The 13,616-nt window shown below is 46.5% G+C and overlaps 1 protein-coding gene across 1 annotated transcript in view; it reads right to left on the reverse strand.

The window, feature by feature from the left end:
* The window catches only part of MYO1E (myosin IE), a 261,215-nt gene that overhangs the window by 50,449 nt on the left and 197,150 nt on the right, over positions 1–13,616 (reverse strand). The window contains exons 18-20 of the mRNA XM_045286475.1: positions 12,827–12,933; positions 8,488–8,586; positions 3,924–4,068 (exon numbers count right to left, since the gene is read on the reverse strand). Coding sequence (XP_045142410.1) covers positions 3,924–4,068; positions 8,488–8,586; positions 12,827–12,933 — 351 coding nt within the window. The remainder of the gene's footprint in view (positions 1–3,923; positions 4,069–8,487; positions 8,587–12,826; positions 12,934–13,616) is intronic.

Consider the following 13,616-nt stretch of genomic DNA (forward strand, 5'->3'; position numbering starts at 1 on the left):
TTTACTGTGATTCTGACATATCACTTTTGTCTTACGCTGCCTTGGTCACATGGTGTTGACTTATCCAGGCTGTGCACTGCCTTCCCCTGCACAGGCACTGACAGATGCTGATGCTTTCGACACCTGGAAAAGGTAGTCTCTGCAACCCAGAGGCAGTTCTCCACTGACCTAGAGGACCACTGAGTCACAACCCATGGCAGTGAGTGAGTGAATGAGTGCTAGCTAGCTAGGGAGTCTCCCTCCTTCCTCTCCCCATCCCTGGTAATTGTTAAAGAATGTTTTTGTGTGTAAATCTATTGTTGACCTTTTATACTAGTGGTCTCAGACAATAGGTGCCCTTTTGTGAACTCACTCGGTATAAATTCTCCAGATTCATCTGCGCTGTGAGGTGTATCATGGGTTCAATATTATTCCTAGGACTGCATAGAAGTCTCCTGTGGGCATCACGATGTTTGTCCATTTGTCCACTGATGGACCCGTAGGTTGTTTCCATCTTTTGTTGTTATTGTGAGTAATAACAGGAATGAACATGGGTGTGCATATGTCTGTTTGTGATACAGCTTTTATTTCTCTAGGATATACATCTATGGGTGGTAAACCATTGACTCCTGAAGGGGAAGTCCTGTGGTTGCTATGGGAACCTCAAGAAATGATGATGATGGTGAGCATCGGTTAGTTCTAGTAATTTCTGTGATTGAAAAAGTAATGTCCCAGAGCTAACTGGGCAGAAGACCTGAGAGGCTGTGTTGGATTCTTGCTCACATGGACGATTATTTATGAACATTCATTAGGTCTACCATGACCAATCCCTTCACAAAAAAGATCAAGAAGTTTCTCTAAATGAACACCTGGGGGTCTGGCAAGCTGGGTGGCTGCAGACCATACAAGTCTGACTATCGAATTCGTATTCTATAAACCTGAAGATATTGCCTTCTGTCTGACCTACTTCTTTAAATTCTTCATAGATACAACAGATTCTCTCCCTCATTAAGATCAGAGATACAACTATTCTTCAATAACTCCGTCTCCTCTGCTCCTCAGAAGTCCCCTTCCGGCTCCTTCGTGGTCTTTAAAGTGACAGTCCCGGGAATTCCCACCACTGGGCTCTGCTCAGCCTGGAGAGAGGCAGTACCTAGATTCAGTGTAGGTCTGCCCAAGCCTTAGCTGCAGGATAAAGAATTCCCCTCATAGCTGAGAGGTGCAATTTGCTCAGACATACTTGGCTTTATTAAATCACTTTTGGGCATCTCTCTTCTGGGCTCTAGGCATACAGTGACATACAAAACAGACCAGGGTCCTGGTTCCCATGAGATTACTGCCAAGAAGGGTAGGGACAATAAGTAAGAAAAGGATCAGCTATATGATGATGTTTATTTACATATACTATGTATATGAAGTGCTATGAAGGAGTCCCTGGTTGTTGTAAACCGTTAACTGTTCCTGAGCTGCTAACCCAAGGATCATGGACCTTGGAGTATACTCAGAGGTACATTGGAAGAAAGGTCGGGCTCTTTACTTTCCAGAAACAATAGCCATCGAAAACCTAGCGAGTGCAGTGCCAATGTGACATCAATGACCTTGCCATCAGTCAGACTCAGCTAGAAGGTAACGTCTTGTTTCCATCACTATACAAAGATCCCTAGGGTGGAGACAGACTATGCGAGAAAGGAGGCGCCACGAATGACCACTTTGGAAGGGGTGGCAACGCCTTTTATTCAGGACCATGAATGGGTTCAGCCCAGTTTAGAGATGGCTGATGAAGTGATACCAACTGGACCGCGTTTTCACCAGAACATTAACTGCGAAGGGAAAATCACTGCCTAGAAGCCTGCTAGAACCTTGATTTCCTTCTTAGAAAATAGGCAGAGGGCAGTGGACTAGCCGTGGCAATGCGTGGCCGCAGAGGCGTCCCCAGCAGGAAGAGGCGGTGCCGGTCCAGTGCGGAACAGGCCCGAGAGACGACTGTAACATTGGGGATGATGCAGCATTGATCAACACATACTTGGAGAAAACTGTGGCTTCCTTTCAGCATGCTCTAGGAATGGGGACATTTGTGAAGCTACAGGCAGACCCAAAGACACCTGAAAGAAAACTACTAGGGAGAAGAAGAGCCAGGAGAAGAATGTCACGCCTCCACTGGCGCGGCACAGTTGGTGACAAACGTCCCACCGTTGGGTCAGGAGATGGCTGCATCGACCCAGCTGCCATCCCTTCAGGTGCTTAGCAAAGAGGAACTCGTGCTGTGGTTTACACCGGATACGGAAACAGGGAGGAGCCACATCGGCCTGATCGACATTTCCCAACCCATCGTGTCAATCAGAATGCTCATGAGAATGAAAAGGAAAATCACATTTCCACAGATGAACGGGAGAGCGCACCTGGCCGCTTGGAAATAAACCAAGTAAGATCATGTCTCAAGCTACCCCACGGCACTCTTTTCTGCGTCCACCCCCCAAGGCCAGTGTCAGGGGTGGGGCCAGGAAAACCAAGCCTTAAATTCAATGGGCCACCCCCTCCACCACCACCCGCCTATTTCCTTCTGGACCACCAATCATTCCCCACGACCTCTCGTATGTCTGGATTCTCTTGATGATGAGCATGTTAATCTCTTAGTACATGAGTAGCTATCATACTGGTTATTACAGGGGTGTCAGCCAAAATAATAAAGAAGGAAGTGTTTCCATTTCAATTACAGAGCAAGTCTACCATGACGGAACACGTGAATCTCTTTCTCTTCTTTTTAAGTGTCTGGTGTGTGGAAAACACATCCTTAAATATTGGAGATTAGTTTGATAATATTTAAGACGTTTTTATGTCAAAACTCACAGGGCAACGTTTGATCCCCACTCCTACTAGAATTTTCAGAGTGCCAAGATGTCACCTCCCCAGATATTTACTGGTTAGTTTGTGTAGAAATTTAATCAAGCCTTTAGATCTAGCTTCCTATCTGTTTGAAATCTTGCAAACAAGTCCAGATATGGAATAGAAATATTGGCTTTCATGTCTTCAAAATAAATCAGTGTCATAAAAGTTTAAAAAAAAAAAGAAGAGGAGGGGGCAGGAGTAAGCTAGAGTCATAGAGAATTAAGAGACCCAACAGCCAAATGCAGTGTCGTGTCCTGTCCTTGGTTGGGCTGACACTGCTTTCCAAATCCATAAAAAACCTGGGAGGAAAAGGCCACTCAGGAAATTTAAATATGAACTGGATTTAAAATATTAGATAATCGCTCATATTTAAGAGCTGTCCTAAGGGTATTGTTGTTTATAGGAGAATACTTTAATTTGTAGGTGGAAGTGCTTGAGAGTGAAGTGCTGTAGTATTTCTAATTTATTCTTAAATGATTTATCAAATGGTATGAGTGCGCATGTTTACGCCTCAAGCAGAAATCCCAATGACTATGGGTGGCATGTGCATAGACACTGATTGTACCCTATCTTTTTCTGTTTTCTGTATGTCTGGAAGTGCTTAATGAAAACGTTTAATTTTCCAAACGAATTTAAACGACAAAAAGAAAGCAGGCAGGGTTGGCATTGCCTAGCAACCAAATCTCATGCAAGGCCGAGTAGAGAACAACGGTGCCCATCTCAGAGCTGGGGGGACCAGCCGCATCAGGCTCCTGAAAGTCCTCTAAGTCTCCCCTCCAGGTCTTTGACCTGCAGTTTCCCCCCAACTGCGAGTGTTCCTGATGATCCCCATTTTAAAACTCAGTCTGGTCTCATCTCACTTCTTTGGCCATGACTGAACCATTAGAACTGGCTGGAAGCCTTGCTTTTTCCAAGAGATCCGTGAAGGAACAATGAGAAAAAAGAAAGAGGGAGCCACCTAGCAAGGCAGGGGCGGGTGGAGAGGCTCCGAGGAAGGGCTGGTGTGTGCTTGGGTGCTCAGGGAGGGAGCGAGAGGCTGGAGGCCTGGGCGTACTCACAGACTCCGGGGCTTTAATGAACACTTTACTTCTCCCGAGCTGGAACTGGTCACTGTCCATGCTGACCGACTGCAGCAGGTGGAGGACTCCTTGCCTCTCGTCTCCTCTCCAGGCAGGCCAAGTGGCTTTCGTGAGAATGGCGTATCTGTCAGGCCAAGGAAGGAGAGAGGGTCAGGCTCAGATGGGACCACCCAGGAGACAGCAGCAGCTTGTGCAGAAAGCACTGGGGCCCCGGGGTCTAGGGACCCATGGCACACTGCTCAAAGGCCTGCAGAGGTGTACCTCAGTGACAGGAAAATCCTCTGGACCCGGATGCCCATCACAGAGCTGCTGCCCACGCTGACCGTTACCATGCTAACGACCAGTGAGAATCTGCTTTCCTCTCTACCAGTGTTTAAAAATAGCACTGCTGAAGGTCACCAACAGCACTCCTTGGGGCAAAAGAAAAGTCTTTTTCTCACCACTAATTTCCTCGGATGTCTTCAGAGCACATAACAATGTGAGGGCGTTATGGCCCGCTCCCTATCTAGGCATCCACGTCCCTCTTTCGATTCCCGTCCACCTGGAGTCTGGCAGCCACCAGGATCTGGTCCCTGGCTTTTCTCTAAGCCCATGCCTTCTCCAGCCTGCTTCCCTATGTTCTAGACAGGCTGGTTTGTTCCTTGTGCACGTTACGATAACCCCTGCCTCAGAGCCTTCCCTTGCTGCTGCGGCCGGTCTCCAGACTCCTCCTTCGGCTGCCTTGCCCGTGGGTTTTCAGACTCACCTCCAGGGAGACTTCCAGAGAGCCCGGGGAACACAATTCAAAGTGCCCCCCCTCCATACTATTTTTCCTTCAAATCATGTGTTGTAATGTGTAATGATATTCATGCATGTGTCTATTTGGTTCATTTATGCCTGCCTGGTAGGGACAAAGCCTGCATGAGAATGGGTGGGGTCCGTGTCTGGATGACTCATAATTGCACAAAAAGCCTTTCAAACACTCAGCACATGGTAGAGTAGCTAGCATTACAGGTTAGCATTTATGGGATGCTCGGTCTGTTCCAAGGAGCTCTGGTGATGTAGTGGGTTATGTGTTAAGCTGCAAACCGCAAGGTCAGCGGTTCAAATCTACCAGTTGCACTGTGGGAGAGCGATGTGGCTTTTTACTCCCAGAAACAGTTACATAACTCCCATAAACAGTCTTGGAAACCCAGTGGGGCAGTTTTATCCTCTCTACAGGGTCACGGCGAGTTGCAATCCCCACAGTGGCAGTGAGTTTGCTTCTCTGTCGGCTTCAGGAGCTGTTCTTGAAGCCTGTCAGTGACTGATCTCCTTTTATTCTTAAAGCCGCGGATGAGCTTGGTCTTAAGTTTTACAAAGTAGCAAACGGAAACAATAGAAACTTACCCAAGGCCAAGGAGCTACTAAGTATCAGAGGTAGGATTTGAACTCTAATGGGTCTCTAATCACTGAACTATGAGCAAGCCACAGAATCGCTTATATGTCAGCATTTCTTTTAAAGGTGATACAGTTGACTATGTGAGACGGAGGTGGAAATCAGAGGGAGGAGAAATCAGAGGATGACTGGGTGTACACCTGAAAAATGGTGAGGTGGCAAATGCTTTTATACATATGAAATATTTATAATGTGTTTGATAGTATATAGCTAACTATCTATATAATATTTTATACACACATATATCAGTTACATTAGTCATGTTATGAGACCACCACCCATAAAGACTGCCCATTTTCCCATCACCACAACATTCACTAAAGAAACTCACCCTCTCTCCTGCTCCTGGTAGCCACAAAAACTGTGCTCTCCACCAGCCTATGCAACCACGAGGTGTCGAAGGGATCAGGTGTAAGGCATCATCAGAACAAAAAATCTTACCATAGTGAATGATGGGGGGAGTGCGGAGTGGAGATCCAAAGCCCATTAGTAGGCCACTGGAGATCCCCTTGCAGAGGGGTCTCGGGGAGGAGATGAGCCAGTCAGGGTGCAATGTAGCGATGATGAGAAATACAACTTTCCTCTAGTTCCTAAAGGTTTCTTCCCCGCTCCCATTACCACGACTCGAATTCTATCTCGCAGGACTGGCTAGACCAGAGGAGGTACACTGGTATAGATGGGAACTGGAAATACAGGGAATCCAGGACGGATGAGCCCTATAGGACCAGTGGTGTGAGTGGTGAAACAGGGAGGGTAAAGGGAGAATGGGTAGGAAGGAGGGAACCGATTACATGGAACTGTGTGTGACCTCCTTCCTGGGGGACAGACAACCAAAAAGTGGATGAAGGGAGACGTCGGACAGGGCAAGATATGACAAAATACCCATTTATAAACTATCAGGGGCTCATGCGGGAGGGGGGAGCGGTGGGGAGGGAGGGGGAAAATGAGGACCTAATGTCGGGGGTTTCAATGGAGAGAAAATGTTTTGAGAAACGATGTACAAATGCGCTTTACACAATTGATGTGTGTATGGATTGGGATAACAGTTGTATGAGCCCCCAATAAAATGTTAAAAACAAACAAACAAACAAAAAAAAACTGTGCTCTCTCTGCATGTGACCTCTTCCTGTTATTTCCCAGGACTCGCTGGCATGGAGGTGATGCGACTCTCAGCAGCCCGACAGGACAGATGCCACTGTGCCTGCGAGTATCTGAGGCCGTCACTCTTGTGCTACCAGGGCTCCTTGGGATTTCATGTTTGTGAGGTCATAAAATAGCTGTCCTTTTCTAATTAATTTATTTCCTACGTTTTAATTTTAAAAACATTTATATCCTGCCACTCATATATATAAGGGAGACACAATAAGTTTCTGATTGAAATAAAATTAAACAGATGTAGAAAACAGAATTCTACTACTTTAGAATGATTAGAAAAATCAGAATCATAAAACGTCTTTGGACACTATATTTTACTCTTTCATAAATTATGACATCTTCCTCGTCATCATCAACAACAACAATAGCCAGACATTCACTGCCATAGAATGGATTCTGACCCAGCAACCCTCCAGGACAGAGTTCCACTGCCCCTTTGAGCTTCAACGACTGTAATCTTTACGGGAGCAGAAAACCTCATTTTTCTCCCACAGAGCATCTGGTGGATTCAAACAGCTCACCTTGAAGCTGGCATCCTAATGCATAAGCCCCTATGCCACCAGGGGCTATTAATAGTAACCAGATAGTAGGTCAGAACCATTCAAGTGTAGGTGCAGTCAAATACACTTTAATAGAAAAATAAAAATTAGTTAAAAATGTATGCAAGGGCATATAAAACTATTTGCTATCTGATGTTCTGCATTTGTTTTCTTAAGAAGTCTTTCCGTGAAATTATTCTTCATACCAGTAATTTACCGTGTCACAGACATGAGCTCCTGAACTTGCGTGTCACACGAAATAGAGACCTTGCTAAATAAATTCGGACCCTGACTTTTTTTATAGTCAATTGTGGAACAGGAGTTTATTACAACTTACTAACAGATGAATAATGTAATTTGTAAAAATGGGCAAAACATATCTGAGCAGAGAGTTCACCAAAGGCAATATCCAAATAGCCAATAAGCACATGGTAAGATGGTCAACATCACCATCATCAGGAAAATGCAAACCCCCGTGAGATGCCACTTCACACCCAGAAACGGGGCTGGAATCAAAGAGCCAGGTGCTGTCAGGCACTGGCAAGAAAACATCACACACTGCTAGGAGGAATGAAAAGTGGTGTCGCTGCTGTGGGAAATAGCCTGGCAGGTGATACATAGGGCTTAGCAGTTCCTCTCCTAGGTACACATCAAAGAGAAATGATAGCACACGCCCACACGTGAACTTGTATATGAGTGTTCGTAGGAGCACTGGTTCTAATAGCCCCCAAATGGAAGCTGCCAGAATGCTCACTCACAAATGAATGGGTAAATCAAATGGGGTATATTGCTAGAAAGGAGTATTAGTTGGCAATAAAAAAAGGATAGAGGACTAATACATACGATAACATGGATGAACTTTTGAAACATTTGCTAAGGAGGGAGTCTAGTCATGGAATACCGCATATTGCAGGGTTCCACTGGTCTGAAAGCCCAGAGGAGGGAATCAACAGAGAGGTGGAAATTAGAATAACAACCGCCTGGGCCTGGGAACAGAGGGAAGAGCCCTGGTGGTGTAGTGGTTACGACCTGGGTGGGATCCAAAAGGTCGGTAGTTAGAAACCACCAGCTCCTCCTCGGGAGAGCGTCGGGGTCTTCTACTCCCATAAACAGTGAGCCGAGGAAGCGCGCGGGAAGTTCGCCCCATCCTAGAGGGTCACTGTGAGCCGGCACGCACTTGAAGGCGGTGAGTTTCAGTAGGTGCAGAGAAGAGGGTGGATGGGGTGCAAAGGCCAAGGGCAGCATGCCTTATTGCTGGGGTGACGAGACAAGTGAAAAATTGATTGGGGCAGGAAGATGTATCCTGTGCAAATATATCCAAAGCCACAGAAGTGTACACTTTCAATGGATTAATTGATGGTAAGTGAATTCTCTCTCGCAAAGTTATTACGACACAGGAAGAAGCAAGAAGTCCGAGTCCCCAGCCCATTACCTCTGCAAGAATTTTTTGAAGATGCGTCGATAAGCATAGCCAGCTCTTCTCACGCGGATGTTTTCTTTCAGACCCAGGTATTCTACTTGATGCTTCACCCTGCCAGGAAGAAGACGGAGCCAGGTCATCCCTGAGCGATCCTCCCAGTCCTCACCCCGACGTGCCACCTTTCCACAACTCCAGTTCTGATCTATACCGAAATACCCTGAAATACTACAATTCATGACCATCTGAGACGGACCGGACCTCTTAGATGATATTCATTTGATGTTTAATCTACACAAAACGCTGTAGTATGAAATACAGCAGCTATCGAAGGAGGCACCACAAAGCTATCTCAAGGAATAAAAACAAAACAAAAACTCATGTACCCATATGAACCAAAAGACTGATATTTTCAAAAGAACTTGTGAATTTGATGGTACTGGAGTCGTTTCACAGAGTCCTGGTGGTATCCCAGGTGGTCAGCAGTTTGAACCCAGCAGCCGCTCTGAGGGGAAAGGATGAGGCGTCCTGCTTCAGACAAGATTCTTGACCTGGGAACCCAAAGAGGTAGTTCTACTCTGTCCTATAGAGCGTCTGACTGTAGGGTTGTTCTGAGTTGGAATGAATGCGATGGCAGTGAGTTGTTTTCATTTTAAAACTTTTACATTTTATAACAACGCTCGGCTTCATGATGGTGGAAAGAGGCGGCGGCAGAAAGGCAAATGGAGCTCAAAGAGGGTCTGCAGCCTTGACTGCCAAGGCTTGGATGAGGTCACACAGCGAGGAATGTTTAAGAAGCGTAACATCTGGTGGATTTTACTACGGCTAACATCCGCAAATATGTACCCTTCCAAGATAATGAACATCTGTTGCTGCTGGCTGATATGAAATTGTTTCCAAGCCACCGTGACCCAAGGCACAATGGAAGGACACACTGGCTAGTCCTGTACTGTCCCTGTGATCAGTGGTAGATACAACCATGGTGAGTTTTCACTGGCTGACTTTCAGAAGTAGATCACCAATCCTTTCTGCCTGGTCAGTTTTATCTGGAGGGTGTGCTGACACTGGCCAGCATCCTCACCACCACCAAGTCTCCATGAAATGCATTGTCTGCTGGGAACGGAGCCCGGGTCTGTCTCCCATATGGAAGCAGAGAATTTGGCCACTGACCCATCATTGCTTCCAACTAACATTTAATAGGAAAGAATCAATATTCAAGATCCACACTTGACTGGTGTGATGGTTGGAATTCAACCTCCTGATCGGGACATAGCCTAATGACATCTCCTTGGGGGTGGGTGGGGGGTGGGGGTGGGGGATTGTCTATCTCAAATACTTGAAATTTGATTCAAGAAAGCAATGAACATTTCTTCTCCTCCAAATCACCACTGGGCTTTTCCCTCGGAAGGAAATACAGATGGAACTGCCCACTCCAGATGTGTGCTGGTTTTAATGTACTGTTCCTAAATATTGGCCTTATGCTACAGGTTTGAAGCTGAGAGATCGATCGATTTCTGCAGAAACATTCCTTTCGAATCAACCACAGAGGAAAGAATATTCCTCAGGGTAAGACGTTTTCATTCATTGGAACATCCACAATCAGGAAGCTCTCTTCAGCAGGGCAATCAGTTTAGCAAATCCTGGAATATTTAAAATTTCACATAACCAAGGGAGCAGAGTTGATTTTTGCACTTCCTGCTGTGCCACCATCCCCATCATGAGCATCAACAAGGCTGCCACTGCCCTACTTTGTCCCTCCGTTGGGCCATCCTAGTCGAGATTCTGCTCAGCCGTTCACTCAAGTAGGTCAAGACCCGAGACTCTGCTGGGGCAGCAATTCAGAATCCAGGGCAAGCAACACTGCCAGAAGCCAAACAAAAACACACATTTTCAACAGGAAAAGAAAAAATCCCAAACCCCATAAACTGGGGAATGAGTAATCCCGCTCACCAGGGACTTCAATGAAGCATGAAGCCCTGTCAGCCAGCACGCGGGCCTTCCTGACACCAAAGCTCAACGCTCAGATGTTAACCAACATTTCCGTCCATGAAGGGAAACTGTCCATTAGACGGCTCACAGAACCAGTGATCTTGCAGGAAACAGAAATCAACACTTCACCAAAGAGTCCTTTAGGCTTCTTAAATCAGCTTGCATGGGTATACTAGAGCCATGAAACTCCTTTGCTGCAATTCAATACGTTTGTGCTAGTGACAACATTTAAAAGGGGGAGACACTGGGGAGAAATCTTACTAGGGTTTACTGACGAAAACGAAACCCTCTCTTAGTTGCTCTGCTTTCTGATCCCCAACGGTTCAGTCTGAGTTTGAGAAGGAGGCAATGATTGTCTCGGGTAGTTCCTACAGCACAATGGGTACAAAAAGGGCCTTTAAGCAGAGCATGGTACTTCGGGAAGAGGAGAGGATGACCAGGGATGTGCTGCATTCTTAAGGCCAAGTGAGGTGCTCTCATGGAAGGTTTTGCTTGTTGGGAAGGAAGGAGGAACAGGAAAGACAAATGGAGGCACAGGAATGTGCTGGGAATGGAGGGCTCAGGCCACAGGAAAAGGACCCCTCGTTCCCACACTCTTGTAATTCCCTTGTAGATGCTCACATGTGCATGCGATGCATGTGCACAGGGATAAGTGCAGAAGAAACAGAGGCAGCCTGACAGACATGGAGGGAGAACAGCCCTGGGAGCGTTCATTGGTCAGACTGGAGTTGCTATTCATGATCTTCCCATCACTGGGACTCTGTCGTGTTTCTTACCATCTGTGCTACACAATCCTTTCTAAAGACTCATGGGAAATTCTCTCTCTCCATAACACCACCAAAGCCTCAAACTCACTGCTAACAAGTAAATTCTGCCTCTTGGTTTTCTCCCTCATCTTTCCCTGGCGGAGTGGCTGCAAGGTTCGAATTGCCCACCGTTTGATTCGCAGTCCAATGCTTAACCCCTAGCGCCACCTGGCTCCCCTCTTCCTCCAGAGAGAAAGGACGTTTGTGCTTCAGGTTTAGAATCTTCAGTCATTTTATGAGACCAAGAGGTCCTTGGCAGTAGGGGCTGTTCCTTTTGTCTTTCCTCCGACTCGGGTGATGAGGCCATCTGCTCCCTCCCATAAGCACCCACAGCCGTGGAAACCTCTCGATAAGGTTGCTATGAGCAGGGGGCAGCAAGAAAGAGGGAGGTCCTCATGGAGAGGGATTGACACGGTGGCTGCAGCAATGGGCTCAGGCCTAGGAGCAAGTGCGAGGCTGGTGCAGGACGGGGCAGCCCTTCCTTCTGCATCAGCACTGCCTCGATGGCACCTAACCAGACCACCCACCACCTGGATCTTTCTGGAAGCAGACTGCTGCATTTGTCGCCTGTGGCATGGCTGAGCGCTAACCACAGTGCCGTCAGAGCACCGTGAGGAGGTCGTTAGCAGCTGTGAATTTCAATCCTGGTGCTCCTGTTGAACTTCAATACGAAGCTACCTGACCCCTACAGGAGACTTTTCTTGTCTCTCCTCGAGAAAATGGAGAGCAATTCTGATCTGCCCCAGCTAGAGACTGGGTCATGTCATGCCTATAGGCAGGGTCTTCTCTGTTGTCCTAGTTTTCTAGTCTCAACTCCCCTCCCCAGCCCTCCTCCCATTTTCCTGTGGATAATGAGATAAAGCCTGTTTTAATGATCCCCCCTCTGGGGACAGACATCTCTGGTCATCGGCTTAACATTCATCTGACTGAACACGTCCATGCCATCTGGCACAGACCAAGACCCCAAATGTCGGCTATGGGTGGAACAGTGGACCCCGGCCCACCCAGAAATCAAAGAGGAAATGACTTTGCACACACACACACACCTGTGCCCCGCCTTCTCCCCTCCCAGGCACAGCTCCGTGGCCTTAGTGGCTAACCAGAACCAAGAACATACGCCCAGCAGCCCCCAGGGCACCAGCAAACAGCAGCTGCTGCTGTGTAACCAGTTTCCAGCTTGAGCTAAACACTCTCAGCCACATCCTGTGGGCCCCAGTCAGGAGCCGAGTGGACCAAGACGGTCTTACCCAGAGCCTCAAACTCATTTTGTAACCGTTATGGCTCTGTGGGATTTTATTTTTATTTTGAATCTGCCCCAGACTAGCCAAAATCAACACTAGGAATGGCTCATTCTGAACTGAATGGTACCGCTAACATTTTCAGAGACGATAACAGCTGCAATTGTAAATATACAGGCTTTACTCTCAAAGGCGTTATACACCCATTTGGGGGCAGTTTACAAAACTAGCTCCTGCCTTGCAGCCATGATCTTGAGCAGAGTGACAATGCGTGGAGCCCAGTAAACTTGCTTCTGCCTCCCCGTCGTCTCCTCACCATACCTGCTCTCCTCCCAGTCTCTGGGCTTCTTGGTCTCATTGGGCTTTATGCAGCGGATATAGTGGGGTGTGCACTTCATGAGGGTGCTCACAAGGTCATTGGCTTGTTTCTAGATGGGAAGAATAATAATGGGTAGTTAGTAACAAGCAATTCCCCCCAAATAGACCGGCTTCCCCAAAATAATTTAGTGTGAGATTCTAGGGTGGAACTAGAGAGATAAAAATTAATCTTCATGACTATTTGTTCGTTAAACGTAAGCAAGGCCTACTAAATTTTCTTAAAGCGCTACTAACTTTTATGATGATTCAAACATTTCTCAATGTGTTTGAAAATCAATCTCTGAGAGCAACGAGGCATCTTTAGTCCGGTTAATAAAACCAAACACAATCTTCCCATACAAGTCTTCTCACGCGGTACAGGGAAGCATGTCAGTTATAAACAAATTTAAGTTTGTCTTATTTTGATTTGGGGTTGTTGCACTCACATTGTTCTCATTAAACATATATATTTTTTGGTGGGGGCACATTATTTACAAGGATAAATCATCCCATTTTCCTAGACTTTCTTTGCTGGCAATCAACTAATGAAGAACCACCATATTAAAAAAGTTCATCGCCGAAGAAGGCAAGATTTAGGAAGACTCAGAATATGCCACTCTCTTGGATTCCATTTCATCCAATTTCTTCCCTAATATGTCCTTTTGCAAACACAGCACGTTCAGCAGGGCACAAAACGTCCTCCTTCTCCAAGCTAAATCCTTCTCAGAAAATCGATAGGGAGGAAGATTAGGCA

Source organism: Echinops telfairi, unplaced genomic scaffold (assembly GCF_000313985.2).
Source record: "Echinops telfairi isolate 266 unplaced genomic scaffold, ASM31398v2 ScPeMD7_8;HRSCAF=38, whole genome shotgun sequence".
NCBI classification, from domain to species: domain Eukaryota; kingdom Metazoa; phylum Chordata; class Mammalia; order Afrosoricida; family Tenrecidae; genus Echinops; species Echinops telfairi.